Source organism: Phaenicophaeus curvirostris, chromosome 15 (assembly GCF_032191515.1).
Source record: "Phaenicophaeus curvirostris isolate KB17595 chromosome 15, BPBGC_Pcur_1.0, whole genome shotgun sequence".
In the NCBI taxonomy this organism is placed as follows: Eukaryota; Metazoa; Chordata; class Aves; order Cuculiformes; family Cuculidae; genus Phaenicophaeus; species Phaenicophaeus curvirostris.
In genome coordinates, this window is record NC_091406.1 from 2082570 (window position 1) to 2103515 (window position 20946).

At 43.2% G+C, this 20946-nt stretch overlaps 1 protein-coding gene across 7 annotated transcripts in view; it reads left to right on the top strand.

The window, feature by feature from the left end:
• Positions 1-20946, top strand: part of RAPGEF6 (Rap guanine nucleotide exchange factor 6) — a 123935-nt gene that overhangs the window by 30181 nt on the left and 72808 nt on the right. For all 7 annotated transcript variants that reach the window (XM_069869355.1, XM_069869361.1, XM_069869357.1 and 4 more), the window contains exons 5-6: positions 6742-6811; positions 11152-11295. In XM_069869355.1, the coding sequence (XP_069725456.1) occupies positions 6742-6811; positions 11152-11295 (214 nt within the window). The remainder of the gene's footprint in view (positions 1-6741; positions 6812-11151; positions 11296-20946) is intronic.

Below are 20946 nucleotides of genomic sequence, written 5' to 3' on the forward strand. Positions count from 1 at the left end.
AGTTCCCCAGCCCCAATAATTTCCTTCCTCACTGTTTCTCTCAACAGCTGCCCTATAGAGGTTTTATAGAGGTCGAGGGATGCTAACAGCGTCACAGAAGTTGTGTTTTATTGGCTAAACTAAAAAAGTCTGAGAGCTGTGAAAGTGGAAGCACATGGTAACATGCGGTTTGTTTATATCTAAAATACGATTTTGCTAAGATGGTCTAAACTGGCCTGGAGTAGCTGCAGGGCTTCACAGAAAGCAGAAGGTGAGATACAGGCTTCCTCATAGCATTGTCATGTTCAGAGTACCAAGTAATTAGTACAGATATCCTCAGCTTGCAGCCTGTGAAGCGAGTAGCACGTTATGCAGCCTCCAGAATGACAACTCCAATTACAACTTTCAGCAAGCTTGAGAGATAAACCTGCTAAATGTTGTTGTTATTGAGAGCTAATGCAAAAATGGGTTTTGATGATTGAGCATTAATTGAAATCAGTATTTTGGGCTCAGCCGTGTGGTTTCAGGTTTCCTTTAAACCATTTGCTGATGGAGTTAAGTGTTCCAATATTTTTATAATCAAGTTACTTTGAAATGCTCAGGACTTGCACAGCACGCAGCAACTCAAAACCCGCCACCTGCGTCTGTTGAAACTTTTGGTCTGTGCTTGTGTAATTTGTTCCCCATCTCCTTCCTCAGCTCTATGAGCAGAGAGCATTGGGGTGGCTTGTTCAGCTGATGGTCTGAGAAAAATCTACAGAAATCAAACCTCCATGCAGATGCCCAGAAAACCAAGTTATTCCCATGAGGATTTTAGTGTCTGTTACGCTCTTATGGCAGAACTACAATGCAAGAAGGGCAGATTCCACCTGAGTGCAGTCAGCGTGGCTGTGCTCTTGCCCATTGTGCAGCTATGCAGGTTTTCCCCTCTTTGTTACTTCCCAGTGATTAAAAGCAATTCAAGTGTAAAATTACATTTTTAGTGTGTTTGGATTGAGGTTTAATAACGCGAGTGTCTGTTCCAAGCCATTCATAATGCAGTCATACATTATTTCAGTCGTAACTGGATGGATTTGATCTTGGATCTGCACAGCAGCTATGTTGTTGTAGATGTCCTGGATGTTTGCTGGAACAACTGCTTTGCGCTCTTTGAGGAGAGGAAAAATGAAATGCTTGTAAGCCCTGACTTGGGAATAAAACAAGCAAGCAGCAAGTCTATTCCTTAGGCATCGGGTTCCTTCCAGGCTGGTTTTGCACTGGAGAAATCTGACCAGGGTACTGGATGTGTGGGGTCACAGGGGTGGCTTTGCAGCAACAAAATGTACAATTTGTCTTCATCTTTGTTCCTAAAAGCAGGCTGACAGGCAATTTGAGAGACAAGTATGTATCTAAGAACAAATTATCTGCAAAAACCTATAAACCCTTTATATGTTATACTGATAATCTGATGTATTGGTGTCCTAGCCCAGTCCTACATGTAATACAGCGCTGAGTCGTGCTGCAGAGTTACCTGCAGTTGTTGGTAAAGCTGCAGACACAGTCAATACCACCTTCTGCAGCCAGGAGAATGGTATCATTTTATAGTTCTTAAAAAATGCAGAACAAATTTTGACATTTCTGACATCACGTCATTCAAAGCTTTGATATGAGAAATATCTGAAAATATTGTTTCAGGATGTAGTAGAATATTGCAAATTTGAAGATGTCTGCTAATTAGTGTTCAAACAAATAATAAGCCTTTCAGTCTTGGTCTCCATCTGTTTGTAGGCTGAAAGCTCTTCAGCACAGGCTGTGTTTTTACCTTTAAAGTCGTACTGCATTTTGAGTATTGCATAATGAGAAACCATCAGTAAGGAGTAACTTCAGCTTGCTGATATCAAGAAATTCTCAAGTTAAATGTGATTGCTGTTCCTTAAATTTGACAGTCTTGAAATTCCAGATGTATTTGAGGTTGCTTAACAGCTGGATGGTAAGCATTTCTAACATTTGTGTTTACAAAGCTCTAAATGTTTGTTTACATCTTGTTTAAAGAGTTATTTATTATGTTAAAAATATATTGGAGTCTCTTGTAGGTAGTTTGCTTTGCTCCACTACCTTAAAGAACTTTTAAAGCCTTCTTTTTATGTTGTTAGGTGACGTTAAAATGTCCATGTTTTGGGGAGCAGGCATGAGTTTGCAAACTGGAATGTTCTCAGATAGCAAAGGCTCCCTACAGGGAATAATTCTGACTGTCCCGTGTGGTGGTCGAGCCACGCATGTACTCGGGTGCTTGCACGCTTAAGGTTCTGGGGTTCAGCTCTGCACTCAGGGAGGTTTTTCGCCATATTAGCATATCATGTGGTGGGAAAGAGCCAGATGAACCGGGTGAAACAGCTGATCCCGTGGCCCGAGCACCATTAGGGGTGGATGTCTGACACCATGCCAGGTCTGCATTCCTTTCTCACTAAATGCAATTGCTTAAGCATTTTTAATTATGAATAGTAGTGAATCAGGAGGAAAACAAGGCTTCTTGCAAATGAGGCGTTCATAAATCCAATGTAAATAAAGCAGCCTTTCGTATGAGGAAGGCATTTTTTCCCATGACAGTGTTGCAAGCCAGTGAGTGTCTGGAAGTTAATGACACAGATGTAATAGAGGAATATTAAGTGACAGCGTGCGATAGAATTATAAATAGAAAAAGTGTAGTTTAGCTTATAGTACTAACTTTTCTGGGTTCCCGACTGTGGGAAGCTGTGGAATAATGGTGTTCAATTTAAGACCCGGTTAAAATATGTGTGATCAAATATGCAGATCAAGCAAATTGTAGCTGTTGGATCGTTTATAACTTTAATGGTTTTACTTCTTTAGTATGTCCTTTGCCTTAGTGTCTACTGTGTTTTGATTAGACCATAGTTTCCATTAGTTTCATGTTTTCTCACACTTGCAATACCACTATTAGTTTAAATTCTTACTTGGATTATTTGTTCCACTCTGCTTGAAAGCACTGAAGCACGCCCTGTATAGTTAATTTATTTAAGATGAATGTTTATTTAGAAGGTGGCAGGTTTAATACTTTTGTATGACTGGGTGACTCTGAACCCTAGTTCTTCTGTTCTTTTACTGTCACAGTGCTCGTTATTAATTTATTTAATGCCTCAAATTATTTCTTCAAAAAAGAAAAAGTAACTGCTGATTACCTAAAATTCTCAGAAAGACTTTAACCACCACTTCAAAGCAGACTTTGATGACTCTGGGACTGTTTTACTGCTGCCTGCTCCTCCCTGTGCCTCCTCTCTCTCTTGTTCCCTTGGAAGCGTGTGCACTCCGCTTCTGGTTGTTTTCAGTTTTTCCTAATGCATTTGCTTAACTAGTTAAGGCTCTGATTCTGTGACATTAAACCAAGAAAGCAGATATTTGAACTTTAATGTTGATTAATGGTCTCTAGTTTAAAGTAATTATGACAAATGTTGTGCATTGCTGCCTTCTGTCAGTGAGACAAAGGCGTGTTCATGTTTGCTGACGTATTTGCTAATGATATTTTCTTATTGCCTGTTATTAACGCTAACGGATGTTACTACAGAAGACAGAGTCTTCCTTGGTGAATGGTTTTAGAGCTGAGTTTCTATTTATTCTAAGCATTGCATAGTGTAATTTTACAAGATAGTCAGGGATGAACATTGTCTGAAGCCTTGATTGAAATGGGCAGGTTAGGGGAATGTTCTCATGTCGCCATTCTCTTAAATGATAGGGAGGCCACACGTTTGTATGCCAGAGAAAAATAGGGAATAAGTCATTACAAAAAATCCATGTTTCTAAACCGCGTTGTGTGTGTTAATTAAGGAGAATGTTAAAAATTGGCATTTTTAAAATATGATGATGGTTATGGCTGGGGGAAAACCCATTTAACGCCTCCGCTTTGTGAAGGAGCTCTGTATAATCGATAAAACATCCCGGGATGCGCAGCAGGAAATAATTAAACTTGACCTATTGACTTGTAAATATGAGTAGTTTATTCTTTAGGATTAGAAAGGTGGGTTTTATCTTTGGAACATAATCCTTTTCCGAGTGTTTGGTTGTTGTCAAGTGCTTTATGGACCAGAAATGATAGTGCCAAGAGCTTGACCTTTCTTACAGGCGGTGTCCTTTTCCCTAGCGTTATTATTTACTGCCACTACTTAATTAGCAAATGTTGCAACATAAGCAGGAGCTGAAATTCAGGGATGTGTTTATGTAAAACAAAACAAAAAGAAAACAACCCTCCCTGAACCTCCTTGTTGTTTATACAATAAAAGTGCCGTGCTTGAACAACCTTTGGCAGAAAATTGTAGCTTTTTCTGACTGCTGGAGAGACAGCGATAGTAGTGATCCAGTTTGTGATAAACCCGATTAACGATTATTTCTGTTTTGAAAAGCTGCAAAACCTGAAAACTCCCAAGTTCACATAATTCCTTTAGAGTTTTCTCTGGGGACAAAAATCTATTGTCTTTAGTTTTCTATTCTATGGAATAGAATTAGAACCGTTTAAATTTTCTTTTGTGATTGCAAACAAGACCTTAGCCAAGTTGGTTTCCCTTTCGATTTTGGTTTGTGGAGAAATCATAACATGGAATTTCAGTTTGCCTCAAGGTCAGAGCTTGCATTGAGCTCACGTGAAAAAGAACAGTTCTGTATTTTCTGAACTAAATTAACATTGTTGTAATAGTCAGCATAGTTTGGGCATTCTGTTTGATACATGGCAAATACAGGAGAGTGTCACGCATGCATCAGATGCTGTGTGGAAAAAGCATGAAAGAAGGCATGAAAATTTTAGCTACAAGTTGCTTACTATAGATGTGTGAAAATGCCAGTTCTCAGTGTGAAGCTTGGTCTTCTCTGGCTGCTAGAGCATGGGGTGAGAATTTAATTTGTCATTTATGAGTCCGTGGCAATAATGTTAATTAAAGAATTCTTTTTTCGGTAAACCATTAGCAAATTCAAAACCTGACAGTTTAAACTGCTGTGCCTCTGTTAATTGTAATACTTTATCGGTGTAACGCAGTTAAGATAATTTCTTTGTTGGAATAATCTGAAGCTTCACTTCAATAACTGCATGGTTCATCATAGAATGATAGAACCATTAAGGTTGGAAAAGTCCTCTGAGGTCATCAGGTCCAGTTGTCAGCCCAGAACCCCTGTGCCTGCTGAATCCTGTCCCCAAGTGCCACATCTACACATATTTTTGAACCTTTCCAGGGATGGTGACTCTATCACTTCCCTGGGCAGCCTCTGCCAGTGCTTCACCACTCTGTCAGTAGAGAAATTATTCCTGACATCCAGTCTAAGCCTCCCTGATGCAACTTAAGGCCATTTCCTCTCGTCCTAGTCCCTGTACTTGGGAGAAGAGACCACCACCTGCCTTGCTCCAATGTCCTCTCAGGTTTAGCTGCTAAGCAAGCCCCCTAAAGTTTTGTGTAGTCCACTAACACGTGATTTATCAGCACAAGTCTTTTAAACATTTTCTACAAGGCAGTGATGTTTCCGTAGGTATCTGCTGTAGAGTTGACCGTGTACGTAACTCCCAATGTTTTCTGTGGCTGAAGTCTCAGACATACTTTCCAAATGTAACCTTAGTGAAAACAGATGGGACTGACCCACTTTTGTAGGATTTGTCTCCTCACTTGTCTTCACCTCCTTTGAATTCACACATAGTCTCTGCTTTGAGTTAACTGATTCTTCAGTTATTTCACCTGCTGATACGTGTTGAAACATGGTTACTGTTGACAGTCCGGGTTTGTAGCACGGCAGCTACATCTACTGAACTGCAAATCCCACCACGATGCTGGTAATTAAGTAGGTTTTTTTTTTAATTTGATGTCTGTATGAGGTTGCTTTCATTTGAGCTTGGTTGAGTGTGGTAGATTGAACATACCTAACTTGAGCTAACAGGTCTGTAGTGAAGACAAACTTACTTAGTATGTGAAGCTGTGTATTTTCAATTCCAGGTGATCCTACAGTCACAAATTAAGTGATTTAAGAGGTTATTGGTCTGTAACACTCTCAGCCCCCAGCAGTATCTGGCTCAGCTCTGTTTTACTGGTAGGTCCAGCCCTGTCAGATCTGCTTGCATGGTACCTTCTCCGGAGCTGATCCCCCCAAAAGTCGCCTCTGTTCTTGGATGTCCTGAAGGAAGTCGCCTTTTGGAGTCTATCAGCTGAGGTGCATCGCATTGCTTTTAGCCTCTTGCCTTAGTTGCTGTATTATGCTGCCCATCACAGTTTGTGTGTTTGTGTTTCTTTCATATTTCTCAAACATAAAGACAGAGGTCACAAGCTAAGGCTCAAGTTTTAGAGAAGAGTTTCCCAGTCCTCCCGCTTGCTGAGATGATGAAGGGCCGATGTGGAATTGAGGGAACTCTCATTAGAAATGCTGCAAAGAAGTGCTTTGGAGTTGTTGGATTTTATGTCTATTTGTTTTTACAAAGCCTGTTTAATGCTTAATTAAAATTTACTGATGTTTTCTTGTCAACACTGAAATGCATTGCGAGTGGTTTTGCAAGTAATGATTTTACAAGAGAACGCTATACTTAGGCTTTATAGAGCAGTGATGAGAGGTGCTGAGTAAATTAAAACATTAGCATAATGGTTCTATCTATCACACAATAGGTTTCATCAATTATTCTTTGTCCTTTTTTGTTTTTAAAGCTATTGCAACATGCACCATTGCCAATTATTTTTATTACTGAAAAGGTAAAATAGGCTGTTCACCTCATTCGTTTTTGTTTGCTTTTTTCCCATCCCACTCTAGTTTTGGCAAGCAGTCTGGAGGAAAACGAGGATGCGAATGTATCATATTGGAGCCTTCAGAAATGATTGTGGTAAGACAGATTTTTCAAACGTATTTAAATTTATTGCTGGCTTCAGCAAATTCTTCCTGTTTTATAGGAGAAAGCTTATTATAAAGTGTTCTATAAAATTGCAGCAAAATTGCCTTGATTTCAGTTATACCTATAGCTGCTATCGTACCAGCAATAGCTATGTAAATTTGATCTAGATGGGTAAATGATGATGATGATGATTAGATCATTCTTTCTAAAATTATGCTTACTTAAGTTTCAAAAGCCTACCAGCTATGGCTGAGTTGAGCATTCCCGAATCAGGCAACAATATGCTGCTATCTTGAATATTTTATTTATGCCCCCTCTCCACATTACCTTGCTTTTTACTGGCCACGCCAACCATGCTGGGGCTGGTAGGAAAGGCTCTCTTACTCCTTGGCTTTGCAGTTCTGCAAAAGGTGAAGGCTTTTAGGTAAGAGGAGAAGGAACAGTGGAGTGCTTAGCCAGGCTTGAAGATTAACATTTGCAGCTTAGTTGTCATCAACTTTTTCCTTGTCCAAGTTTCCTTCTGCTTCTTCAGAACCCTTAGTACCAAGTTTTTACGTGCTTATAGATTGTAACTCAGCCCCTCCTAGCTGATGTAGGCACATGGCCAGCATCCTACTGGAATAGCCGGATGGCTTTTCCGTAGTGTTCTGCCCTAGTAGTGTGGCTGGGGACATGGAAGTTCTCTCTTTTAGCTTTGATCTTGTTGCTGGTGGAGCTGAGAAGCCACTTGTCTGTTAAGCAGGCTTAGATCTCCAAACTGCAATTGATTCATCTTCCTTATGTAGATACGGTAGCATTAAACTAATATTTGATGACTTCTCTTCCTCGTTCAAGTACTCATTCAGCTTGTATGAGAAATAGGTTTCTCACAGTACACTGAGAGCTGTGAATGTTAGCAGTGTCCTGTACTGAGTGCACTTGTGCAACTCTTCCCATGCAGTGTCAGTCTGCTGCTGCTCTGTTTAATAGCATCACCAATACACTCTTTGCTGCAGCAGATGTTTTAGCCTCCATCCTGCCGTGTCACAAAGTAAACGCAGGTAAGAGAGCAAGAAGCCTGCCTCGATCCTCTGGAGCAAAATAGTTCATTTGTGTATCCCCAATTAAGCAGTCTCTTCTCAAAGCTGGAATTTGAGGGGAGATTTATGCCTTGAGGGATGCCCCAGGACTGCTTGGGTGATGATGCATGCAGCCATGTCACGTGAACGCCCCAGGCACTCTGGTTTGCCTCTGCTGCTTTGCATTTCTGCCTGTGAACTGCTGCTGCCAAGGGTTTGATGTGCTGAGCACGCCCGTGTCGCTGCCTGGGCTGAGCTGAGCCTGGCACCTCAACTCTTGGGCACCTGGTAGCGCAGGATGATGAATGCCCTCTTACCCAATCATATAAATCTTTTGAATCTCTAATGCTTCCAGTTGGTGTAACAGAGAGAAGAACTTGGTCTGTTTGGGCCAATTTCACTAACAAGCCAGCAGCACAGTTCTTAGCGTCCCTCAGTGGTGCTGCAGACATCACCAAGCCTGCTGCTGTGTCCTGTGGAAACCAAGCGGGCGGTGATGCTGGCGGCAGTGGGAGCAGCCGGAGTGCGCAGGGAGCACCTCACCTGGCTGGGGATGCACTTGCTGGAAGCACATCTGCAAGCTGAGAGGAAATATATTCTGTGGGCAAGATACGTGATCCTATGAAATTCTTAAGAAATACCTGCACCCTTCTTTGGTCTTCACTGTTGTAAAAAAAAAAAACCACAAACAACAAATCCAAAAAACCCAAAGAAGATGCTAATAAAAGAGTAGCTTCTATGCAGTGTGTGCTACTGCAGAGAAGCCTTTTGTGAAAAAACTAGAATGTTTTGGGTGCGCGTCACTTGAGAAGCCACAGCGGGGATGAGTGTTTTCAGAGGAACACACTGTCAGTGTCCTTGGAGAAGCTGGCGTTGACCAGGTCAGCAATGTCAAATGCTGCTGGCTGATTCTGGAGACAGTGGCACAGCCTGGACAACCCTCCTCTGTTTCAAACTTCTGGAGTTTTCTATTAATTGTGGCTGAATGCCAGAGAGGCTGTAGAGATCCCTGAAAGTATCCTAAATCCTTCTCTGGAAGTTCAGTGTATCTGTTCTATAGGAAAACCAGAGAATTAAAAGTATGAAGTTGTTTGTTCATTATTTCTATGTTCATGTTTTACAGGTAAATGTAACCAAAGGTACTGTTAACTGCCAGTTTTCTAGGTAGGACTTCAAATGAAGTGAGAAAACACATTAGTGTGGTGGCATGCACCTTGCTAATGATCTGCACTGACACAAGGTGTACTTGAGTTTCATTTCCCTGATTAATTCTTATTAATTTATCTCAATTCTTTTATTTTATCTCTTTTTTTTTTTAATTTGCAAGATACTAATGAGGTTTAATACATAATGAATATTTATCTCAAGCAAAGGAATTAGCTACTGCAATGTAGCTGAAGAACACCATCATGCTGTGCTGCTGACTGATTTCCTCCCCCTCCACGCCTTTCTTTTTAGAATGTAAATCAGTTTTGTAGTGTGAATCCTCTGGGAACTGACCCATTTTAAAGGCCATAAAATGTGGTCAACTTAAGTTAACGAGGATAACTGTGTGAATGGGCATTGCAGCTCATATTTTTGGAGCTTGAACAATCAATTAAATTAATAATACATCCATCTGTCATGTACCAAAATGGCCCAGAATTGCAGGGTATCTCGCTGTACCCGTGTCCTTTCTGTTGTTCCTTGGTGCTTTTGTTTTTTTCTTCAGATATAAGCGTAAGATTTCAGTAGAGCAGTGTGATGTTTGCAGGTGGAAAATATGTCCTTGCCGACACAGACTGCTGAGGTAAATTGAGGGCAGTCCTGAGATCTTCCATGAGTTCTGCGTGCAGCGAGCGCTGGGGGTGAGGCTGGCTGGCAGTGTTCTGCTGCCACCAGCACTCAAGGTTAATAAAACAATGCCCTTGATTAGAAACAAGCCAGTTAATACCCTATTCTGACCTTGATAAGTATAGAAAACGCAATAATAGGAAGAAGCCATTGGGGCAGCAGTCTCCATCGGACCTGGGAGCCCATGCGGTCAGCCTGGTCCTGCCCGCTGTGCAGTGGCTCCTGTGGCAGAGCCGGGCTCCTGGCTTCCACAGAGCTGCTGGAGTTCTCCCCTAGAGAAGCCCACAAGGCGAGCCTTCCTCTGCCCTGAGACAGAGATAGCTGTTTAGAAAAAGCGGCGTGGAAAGTAGCTGTGATCTTGCATTGATTCTGATTCTGTTGGTTTAGTTTTTTTGGTTACTTTCTTGTTCTTGTCTGTTAAGTCTTTCTGGTTTCCATTTCTTTATACCTTTTTGTATTTTAATTTGGAGGTGATTAACCCAAATACATGATGCGAGGGCTGGTTAAAACCACACAGAGGTTCTTCTGTTTTGGTACTGAAGTCTGATATTTGGGATATTCAAGGTAAATTTTGAAGGAAAAAAGCCCATCATTGAGGACAGCAGAAGCGCCCGTGCAGTCAGTGTGTTGTAGAGGAGCCTCTCGCCTGGCTGCAGCCTGTTTGCCTGCGTGTCTGTGCTGCTTCCTGCTAGGAGATGTTTTTCCAAAACATCAAAAGGAAATGGGAAAGGATGGGACTGCTGTTTATAGAAAAAAGGAATTGTAACTAGTGAGATAAAAAGGCTTCATATTGGCTTTTACTGACAAGATAAATTTACCTAAATCTTAATGTTTAGTCACAAATGGTATTTAACATCAAGATAAGAATGAAGTTCCAGTTATTTCTTCATAATCTGTTGGAAGTGATCAGAAGTTGGTATGACATAGGGGAAGTAGCTAGTTGTAAAAAGCTGGCATATTTCAAGTTGTTCAGCTGTGACTGGTACTAGAAATAACTTACGTTTTTAAAAATTACACAAATAAAACCAGGATATTATTCAGAGCCTTTGCCAGACTGTAAATACTCAAAGAAAGGTTACGTTCTGGATTGAGGATGCACTTGAACTGAGCAGTGCCTAAGTTGTGTTGTGCAATACGTGTGGGTATAAAAGAATTTCAGTGACAAGGTTAAAGGATACGTGTGCCTTTTCTACCTTTTTTTTTTAAAAAAAAAACAACTGTTTCCTGGAAGGAAGCTGTGGCCTCCGGCTCATTGTAATAACGTAGTTCTGAGACACGCAGCCGCGGTTCTCCGAAACGTCTGCACTCATTTTCTCAAGAAAAGTCTAACCGCTCTGAACTCATGGTTGTTCCTTCCTCATGAGCTTCATACGGCTCCACCGTCTGTCGGTGATATGGAAGAACTGGATGTTTAACCAGGAGCCTGAACATGTCTTTCAGGTGGAGAACTCCAAAGACAATGAGGAAAACATCTTGCAAAGAGAAGTCCCGCTCAGGCAGTCCCGCCGGAGGTTTCGGAAGATCAACCAGAGGGGCGAGCGTCAGACCATCACTGACAACGTGGATGCCAGCAGTTACCTGTCGGTGAGTCTGCCCTCCAGCATGGGGTCTCTGTGGCACCGTGGTGGCTGGCATTTTGTTTTATTGAGAGGGGCTGGTGTGGTGGAACAGTCTGTGCTGTGTGTGAGAACATGCAGATGTAGTAGGCCTTGGCCTTGAATGTGATAGGTGGAAGTGAAGATTCAGGCATGAGTTAGAAAAGAGGGTTTTTTTTTTTTTTTGGTTTAGAGGCTTTCAGTTGAGCACTATAAATAAATCTTGATGTATTTGCTGGATGGAGAAATGGTCATTGTTGGGTTTTGTTGTGTTTTGTTGCTTTTACCTGGAGTTCTTTTGTTAAGATGTAGGAATTGGTGCTGGCTTTTTTTCCCTTAATAAATTTATAGCATAGTTTGGACTTGAGTCAATCATGAATGCAGATTGATACAGTATTAACACTGTTGTTGTACTTGGTTGTGTTTCCTTGCTTAAAAATAGTATCATGGCAATTCAAGCATCAAAAAGAGTAGTGGCAACTCATTTGCTAGTCTTCAACAACCTCACAGACTATATAATTGCTGCTGTGTGGAGGCACGTACAGCTGTGGTTTCAAGGCCACAGTGCTTTTGTGAAGATTTCTCTCTAGCATTATTTTCCACATACAGACTTCCTGCTTGGTAGCAGAATCTACATGTGATCTAGACTAATTATTTCATTGAAAATAATTGTTCTGGATACTTTGATTTGCTTTGAAAATCCAAGTTTAAAAAGCAGTACTAATGTTGAAGTACACAAACCCTGAGTAGTCTTCACGCACAGCAAAGAAAAAAGCAAATTCAGTTTCTCCCCTTTTTCTCCCCATCTTCGTTTTCATCTCCTCAAAAGGTGCAAAGCCTTTCTTGGCTGATAGCACTGCAAAGTATCTGAGTTAAGTTAAAAGCTTTCCTCTGTTTCAGAATAAACGGCTGTTTTATTTGCATGCTGGTGGCTGTAGGATCGCAGGTGGTGATTTCAGCCTCTCCGCAGCGTTAGTGTGTCTGTGAGCAGAGGCTGCTGGGGCGTTTGTCTTGTAAGCAGCAAAGCTCGCGTTGCTGTGACAGGAAGAGAATGTGCTGCTTGGAGTTTAACATCCTCTGCCATCTCGTTTCAAGAGCTGTCGCATGTGCTGGATTTTATCATTAGTAAGTCATCTGAATTAGTTATTGACGCAATGAGATGTTGGATCCTTGTGCTCTGGGCAGTTGTGCATGAGGCTTTATTAGGAATTAAATTGCAATCTGTGGAGGACAAAATCTGTCTCTTGCTCTGATGTTTTTGACAATGAATAAGTACATGGAAAACAATTCTCAGACTAAAGTGATAAGAAGAGGAGAATCCCATGAACGGCCAGTGCTTACACTGCCTTTGAAGCTCGCCTGGAGGGGTGCAGGGGGAGGGACTCGAAATCGTGTAATGGTTGGGTTGGAAGGGACCTTAAAGCCCATCCAATTCCAACTCCCTGCTGAGAGCAGGGACACCTCCCACTGGATCCAGTTGCTCCGAACCCCATCCAACCTGGCCTTGAACACCTCCAGGGACGGGGCAGCCACAGCTTCTCTGGGCAACCTGGGCCAGGGCCTCCCCACCCTCACAGGAAATCATTTCTTCCTAAGATCTCATCTCTATCTCCTCTCTTTCAGCTTAAAACCGTTCCCCCATCCTGTCCCTGCACTTCCTGATCAAGAGTCCCTCCCCAGCTTTCCTGGAGCCCCTTTTAGTACTGGAAGCTGCTCTAAGGTCTCCTCAAAGCCTTCTCTTCCCCAGGCTGAACAACCCCAGCTCTCTCAGACTGTCTCCTCATATGAAATGTGCTCTTGCCCTCAGATCATCTTCGTGGCCTCTTCTGGACCAATTATAGCAGATTCACATCTCAGCATCTTTGGTCTAAGAAAGACCAAGTTATATGGCTTTGGGTACGTTTCCAGTGATTGCCTGTTATTAGTGCAAGGAGTCAGTGTGGTTCACTTGCAAGATTGTGATTAGTCAACTAACTATGTCCTTGTTAGGATTTATCTTCATGTTGATTTCTTTGTCTTGCCAGTCACACAGTGCATGTGTGTGTGTCTCTGCACATATAGTTTCTTGTTGCAAACTGAGTGGCTTCCTCAGATTTATGAATATGTATATTTTGATCAGCATTAGATGGGAAATGATATAAACTTTCTAAATCAACAGCACGTTCCTAAATGTGCTGTTATGCCAGTTAATTAGGAATATGTACAGAGTACTGTTAACACTGCTAGGTGTTTTCCGGGGTGAGCGAGTGCTAAGTGGCAAGGAGTAAAACAACCACCTCTGACAGAAAATCTGCAAGCTGTTGAGTTTTTCACAGTCTGGATTGAAGCACCAATCCTTTCGTTGTAGGCTGTAAGCTCCTAATTGGAAAGTGTCATACTCGCAGCGCTTGGTGTAGCGAAAAGTTGCTTGTAACTGCACAGATGACTAAGAAATCAAAACACAATAACCAGCTGCCTGTTTGACAGGTAAATAAAAATGGAATGCTTATATTTTTTTTCATTTCAATCTGGTAAAATAATGACTTTTTCTGAGGTGTGATTTGTTCTGTGCTGAGGTTTAACTCTTACCTGCATGGGTCCTGTCATACATGGCCAATGGCTCCCCATGGTCTTGAAAACAAACCTCATGGTGTAACCCTTAGTGTCAACCCATTGAGAACGGGCAGGGGAACGAGGAGGCTTTTTGAATGGAACTTTAATTTGACAAGAACTTGCAGTAATGTTTCTGCCAGAGTGGAAAAACTGTTTACAAACTGGCCAGCAGATTTCCTCTTTGGCACAAGGCTGATGAATGGGTGCAGTGTTGAGTTTTGCTTGCTCTGTGCTCCCTGACAGATGCTGAATGCAGCCTGACGGACCCTTTGTGAGCCCAGGGAGGGCTTGGTGCTCTCAGACAGGCTGCAGGGACTCCAGTCTGCTCCAGTGCTATGATGTTTGAACACTCAGCATGGCAATATTTAGGTTTTTTAAAGGCATCATATCTTGGACACAGGTAGTTTTCTGCTTTTTAAAGGAGACTCATTTCCTGTAGGTATTGAAATTTAGTGTTGTTTTATCCCAGCTCAGAATTTTTCCTTTCGTGATTAAATAGAAGATTTCTTGTGTTTGCTTTTAAGGGGAATTGCCTGCACAACCTCCACTAACTCCTTAAAATGTAAATCTCTGTGCATTAAATAAACTACGATTAGTATTCATGATTAAGGTTAACCTTTGTTTCTGTAAAACATTGCCCATTAGGTTGCGACATGAGCGTGTATCTGCTCCTCACATGGAGCTCCCTGCTCGTTATTGCTGGGACTTATCCTGTACAAATCCTTGTGGTTGGCCGTGAAATGTTAGTGTGCAAATACTTCAAGTAATATTTTAAGTGATTGTTTCCATTTTCAAAGCTCTTTCCTTCTCTCATGCTGCTTGCTTACTTATGAGAGCCCTAGTCCTTGATTCAACAGTCTATCTCCAGGATAGCTGACACACAAATTACCGTGGGTATCTTCGGATTTTGGTTTTTTCCCCTCTTGAATAGACTAATGTTAAGAGTGGATCATCTGCTTGGTTTTCTCGGTGAAGGAGTTGCCATTTACACTCCTTTACCACGTTTTTGTGGTTCTCGATCAGTGCCGTTCCCAAGAGTGCTGCTCTCCTGCACAGTAAGTATTTAAACTTGGGTTGTTTTTTTTGTTTTGTTTGTTTATTTCTTCCAGTAAAACCCAGTGATCGCATGCTGAGAGCGTTCTTTCTTTTGACTCAAACTGAACAGCTTTATATTTCTGTTTATATCTTCCAAGTACATGGTGATGTTTCTACCTGGGGAGGTCTGAGCATCCCCATAATCACAGGGGAGCTCTGTATCCCAGGGCATTTCTGGCTCCTGTTGCCTTTTCCATTTTTGTCACTTGCTGGCTCTCTGCATCTTGCGTGTTGCCTGCAGAGACGTTCTGACCTGGGGGAAAGGGAGATAAGAGTCATTGGGAGAAAGCTCTTGCTTAGACTTAATGGCTTAGAAAGAAATGTGCCATCGGTATTAATTATGCCCACTCTTCCTTCAAATCTTATCAGTTAGTGTGATTACATATCTCTCTCTTTACTGTCTCTAATGGTGATAAGAATCCAGACAGGAACCAGGGTCATGCGATGGGGTGTTACTACAAGTTAGATAGAAATACTTCGTAATCTCTAATTTTTAGTCTGTTTCTTGGCCCAGTAAAGTAATGCAACTCTATTATTTTTTAATTACAAAAGAAAAAGGTAATTGTGGTGATCTTGGTTCAGCTGGGTCCCAAACTTTTGTGCCGAAACTAGACTGAACTGGTTGAGTGCCTGTGGGTCAAAATCAGAGGAGCCCACCAGAAGGTAGATTTTGTGATGGGAGTCTGTTACAGACCACCCAACCAAGGAGAAGCAGCTGATGAGCTCTTCTATAAACAGCTGGGGTTAATCTCTAGATCGATGCCTCTCGTTCTGGTGGGAGACTTCAATCTGCCTGATATCTGCTGGGTGTACAACACAGCAGAAAGGAAGCAGTCTAGGAGGTTCCTGGAGTGCGTGGGAGATAACTTCCTTGCACAGTTGGTGAATGAACCAACCAGGGAAGGTGCCCTCCTGGACCTCCTGTTGGTGAACAGAGAAGGCCTTGTAGGGGATGTGGCGGTAGGTGGACGCCTAGGACTAAGCGACCATGAGATTATAAAATTTTCTGTTCTAGGTGAAGTGAAGAGGGTGGTTAGCAAGACGGTAACATTAAATTTCCAGAGGGCAGACTTTGATCTCTTCAGCAGGCTGGTTGGTGAAGTCTCATGGGAGACAGTACTCAAGGGCAAGGGAGCCCAGGAGGGCTGGGAGCTCTTCAAAGGGGTGGTCCTAGCAGCTCAGGAGAAAGCCATCCCCGTGGTCCGGAAAAAAAGCCGGCAGGGGAGAAAGCCAGCTTGGTTGAATAGAGAGATCTTGAGGGATATCAAGAAGAAAAGAAATGTTTATGGCCTCTGGAAGAAGGGACAGGCCTCTTGGGTGGACTACAGGAGGGAAGTGAGATTGTGTAGGGAAAAAATCAGAAGGGCTAAGGCTCAGCTAGAAATTGGATTGGCCAAGTCAGTGAAAGATAACAAAAAATCTTTCTACAAATATATAAATAATAAAAGGCGGACTAGGGAGACCATACAGTCCCTATTGGACACAGAAGGGACAACAGTAACAGGGGATGAGGAAAAGGCTGAGGTACTTAATGCCTTCTTTGCCTCAGTCTTTAGTCGTAAGGAGGGTTGTTCCGCCTGTGTACAAACCCAGGAGCTAGAGGAGCAAAATGAGGCTCCGATGATCCAAGAGGAGGTGGTCAGAGCCTTGCTAGCCCGACTGGACAGTCACAAGTCTATGGGGCCGGACGGGATTCACCCTAGGGTACTGAAGGAGCTGGCGGATGTGCTGGCCAAACCCCTTTCCATCATCTTCCAACAGTCCTGGAAGACTGGGGAAGTCCCACTGGACTGGAGGCTGGCTGATGTTGTGCCCATCTACAAAAAGGGCCGCAGGGAGGACCCAGGAAACTACAGGCCTGTCAGTCTGACCTCAGTGCCAGGGAAAGTCATGGAACAGGTGATCTTGAGTGCTATCATGAAGCACATGCAAGAGAACCGGGTGATCAGGCCCAGTCAACATGGGTTCACAAAAGGCAGGTCTTGCCAGACTAACCTGATCGCCTTCTATGACAAAGTGACCCGGCTACTGGATGAGGGAAAGGCTGTGGATGTGGTCTTCCTGGACTTCAGCAAAGCCTTTGACACAGTTTCTCACAGCGTTCTGCTTGAGAAACTGTCAGCCTCTGGGCTGGACAGGCGCACACTCTCCTGGGTGGAAAACTGGTTGGATGGCCGGGCCCAGAGAGTGGTGGTAAATGGTGTGAAATCCAGCTGGAGGCCAGTGACAAGTGGGGTTCCCCAGGGCTCAGTGCTGGGTCCAGCCCTGTTCAATGTCTTCATCAATGACCTGGATGAAGGCATCGAATGCACCCTTAGCAAGTTTGCGGATGACACTAAGCTGGGTGGAAGTGTCGATCTGCTGGAGGGTCGGGAGGCTCTGCAAAGGGATCTGAACAGGCTGGACCGCTGGGCAGAGTCCAATGGCATGAGGTTTAACAAGGCCAAATGCCGGGTCCTGCACTTGGGGCACAACAACCCTATGCAGTGCTACAGACTGGGAGAAGTCTGTCTAGAAAGCTGCCTGGAGGAGAGGGACCTGGGGGTGTTGGTTGACAGCCGACTGAATATGAGCCAGCAGTGTGCCCAGGTGGCCAAGAAGGCCAATGGCATCTTGGCTTGTATCAGAAACGGCGTGACCAGCAGGTCCAGGGAGGTTATCCTCCCTCTGTACTCGGCACTGGTGAGACCGCTCCTCGAATCCTGTGTTCAGTTCTGGGCCCCTCACCACAAGAAGGATGTTGAGGCTCTGGAGAGAGTCCAGAGAAGAGCAACAAAGCTGGTGAAAGGGCTGGAGAACAGGCCTTATGAGGAGCGGCTGAGAGAGCTGGGGTTGTTTAGCCTGGAGAAGAGGAGGCTGAGGGGTGACCTCATTGCTCTCTACAACTACCTGAAAGGACGTTGTAGAGAGGAGGGTGCTGGCCTCTTCTCCCAAGTGACAGGGGACAGGACAAGAGGGAATGGCCTCAAGCTCCGACAGGGGAGGTTTAGGCTAGACGTTAGGAAAAAATTCTTTACAGAAAGGGTCATTGGGCACTGGAACAGGCTGCCCAGGGAGGTGGTTGAGTCACCTTCCCTGGAGGTGTTTAAGGCACGGGTGGACGAGGTGCTGAGGGATATGGTTTAGTGTTTGGTAGGAACGGTTGGACTCGGTGATCCGGTGGGTCTCTTCCAACCTGGTTATTCTGTGATTCTGTGATTCTGTGATGTAGGGGAAAGTGTTTACTGGTAGTTCTGATGCTTTGTAAAAGTTAAATTGCTGTTTTAGTTTTGGAACAAGCAATTGGAAAATAAATGGTTCATTTATTTATTTATCTTCACAATTTAAAAAAACCCACCTTAGTAAGTTTTGCACTCGCCTTTCTTGCAGTGGTCAAAACCAAGTGGGGTTTAACAATTTGGTACAAATTTCAACATGGCTATCAAACCCGTAAGCTCAAACATTTTGTCATTTGTATAAGCTTTTTACTAATTTATTACCTACCTGTATTTTTTTTCTCTTCTCTCTGATTTATTTTCAAATGAAGGATTTTATATTTCAGAAAGTAGCGTATGTGATGTAACGCCTGTTCCCATGGGGTTGTGACAACAGTTTGAGTTTTTTCAATTGTTAGTTCCTTGCAGGACAGAATAAATAAATCAGGACCAAACTTCCAGCAGTAATCCCCTTTCTCAGAGATGCTAATTTACTTTTTTTTCTAAATTCCTGTAAGAGGATGATGAGGTTTAAAAGATTTATTAGTATATTAAGTTTTACAGACAGTATCTTAATACTTGCATCATGTAAAAATTTTCCCGGAGCCTTGTAGAAGCATTTATCTTCAGAGAAGTCTGTCACTGAAGACTGCTTGAGTGGCAAGTTTCTTGTTCTTTGATCATTACTTAATGTAATCCTGTCAGGGGCTGGAGCTGGCATGGGGTATCTCACAATTTAGAACGTTAAGTCACATTTCAATATACTGGATCAAACCCATTAGGTTCTTTACCATCGCTAAGCCTTCTCTTTTAAATGCTATAAAACACTATGGGTTTTTTATAATCTATTTTTAGCTACCAGGTAGATTTGCTGAAATGGTACCTTTTATTGATCTAAAAGAACTAAAGCCGGCTTACAGCACGCCTGCAGCTGCCTTTGTTAAGCTTGGATGCAGCATCGGTGGCATCTGTTTATCTGGAATATCGGTGAATTTTAGTGAGTCTGGGACTGATCTGTGAGTGGCTAGAATCACCTGTTTAGAGCTGGAGGATGATTCTTTTTGCAGTTCGTTGCTTTTTAATGGGTCTGTGTCCACACTTCCTCTTTCTGATGCTTTTAAAAGATGCTTGAGAGAATTTTAGATTTATTAACTAGACAAAAACGTGGATCTTGCTGAAATCCATGATTCTTGCTGCGTGCTTAGTGGGTATGGAACTTGATGTCATTGATAGCTTGCTGGAGGTGTTGTGTGATGCAGAGATAATGCAAATTTATCCTTCCTAAGGCTTTTTTTACAGCATGAGGATTTTCTCTGCTCTAATCTCAAATTCTGTGTGGCCTTGGTGGGATCCCAGCTCGCAGGGCAGATGTGCCTGAGGGCTGCAGTGTGTGCAGGAGCCTCCGTTGGCTGGACGGCCCCTCTGGAAAAGCCCCTCTGCGCAGCCACTCCTTGGCAGCGCTGTTGGACTCCTGCCATTTTGAGTGTTTTTCTTGCTTCTGCGGCCAAAAAGAAGCTGCGGCTGCAGTGCCTTCACTTCCTGAGCAGACGACTTGGGGTTTGTTGTGGCCTGTGTCCCAGCAGAGCCAGCTGCAATGTGTAGGTGCACCCGCGGCTCCCAGCACTGACGGTGCAGGAGGGGAGGGGAACACGTGTGGCTGGAGCCCCTGGCTTTCTGAAAAGGAAAATTCCTGTTGGACTGCCACACTGGTATTTGGGGGTGGAAGACGAGGCTGGGAATGACCTAGAAGTTGATATTGGAGCTGTCGACTTCCCTGGAGCTGGGAACAACCCCTGGTTGGGTCCTGCTGGTGCCAAGTGCAGAGTCCTGTGCTCCGCATCTTGAACTCACCCAGCGAGGTGACTGCCTTTTGCTGTGGAAAGCAAGGGGAAAACTGCCAAATTCCCCTTGGCTCATCTTTTACTTTACATCTGGCTTCTGCCTGTCTGTTTTTTTAGCAGAGTTCTGTCAAGGACTCCTTGAAAGTCTGTCACTGGTTGTGGTGGTCGTTAACAAAACACCAGTTCTCCAAGAGTGCCGTGTGTCCAAATTCTTCCTAGGAATTTCCATAGACCACTGGTGCCTCTCAAACTAATTAAGGAGCATCTGCAGTTTCCAAGAATCTTAGACTCGTTTGGTTGGAAAAGACCTTTGAGATCGTTGAGTCCAGCTGCACCTGTCCACTACTAAACCATCCCTGAGCAAAGATTAATGACTTGGATAGGCTGTGCATAAAATAAGAAAATACTTCTTGAAAATCATAGAATCATAGAATGTCCTGACGTGGGAGGGGCCCGCAGGGGTCATTGAGTCCAACTCCTGTCCCTTCAAAGGACACCTGAACATTCACCCCATGTGCCTGAGGGTGTTGACCAAATGATGCTGGAATACCATCAGGCTTGGCACTGTGACTTTCCCTGGGAGCTGTTCCAGTGCCCCACCACCCTCTGCGTGAAGAACCTTTTCCTAATGTCCAACCTAACCCTCCCCTGGTGCATCTTCCTGCCATTCTCTCAGGTCAAAATGCTGCCCTTTGGTTAAAATCTGTGTTTTTCAGATTAAAATTTTATTTTTTAAAAATAAAAGCATATGCAACATGTAGCCCCCAGGTTATCTGTACTGAAAGTGGTTGTAGTTATTCAAAACTTTATATTTGGGAGTTTGGCCTGCATATTTTATGTACTTGACAGGCAGATTAGATATGAACGGTGAATTACAGGAATCGCCTCGTTTGGAGATGACATGCAGCTGCTTAACAG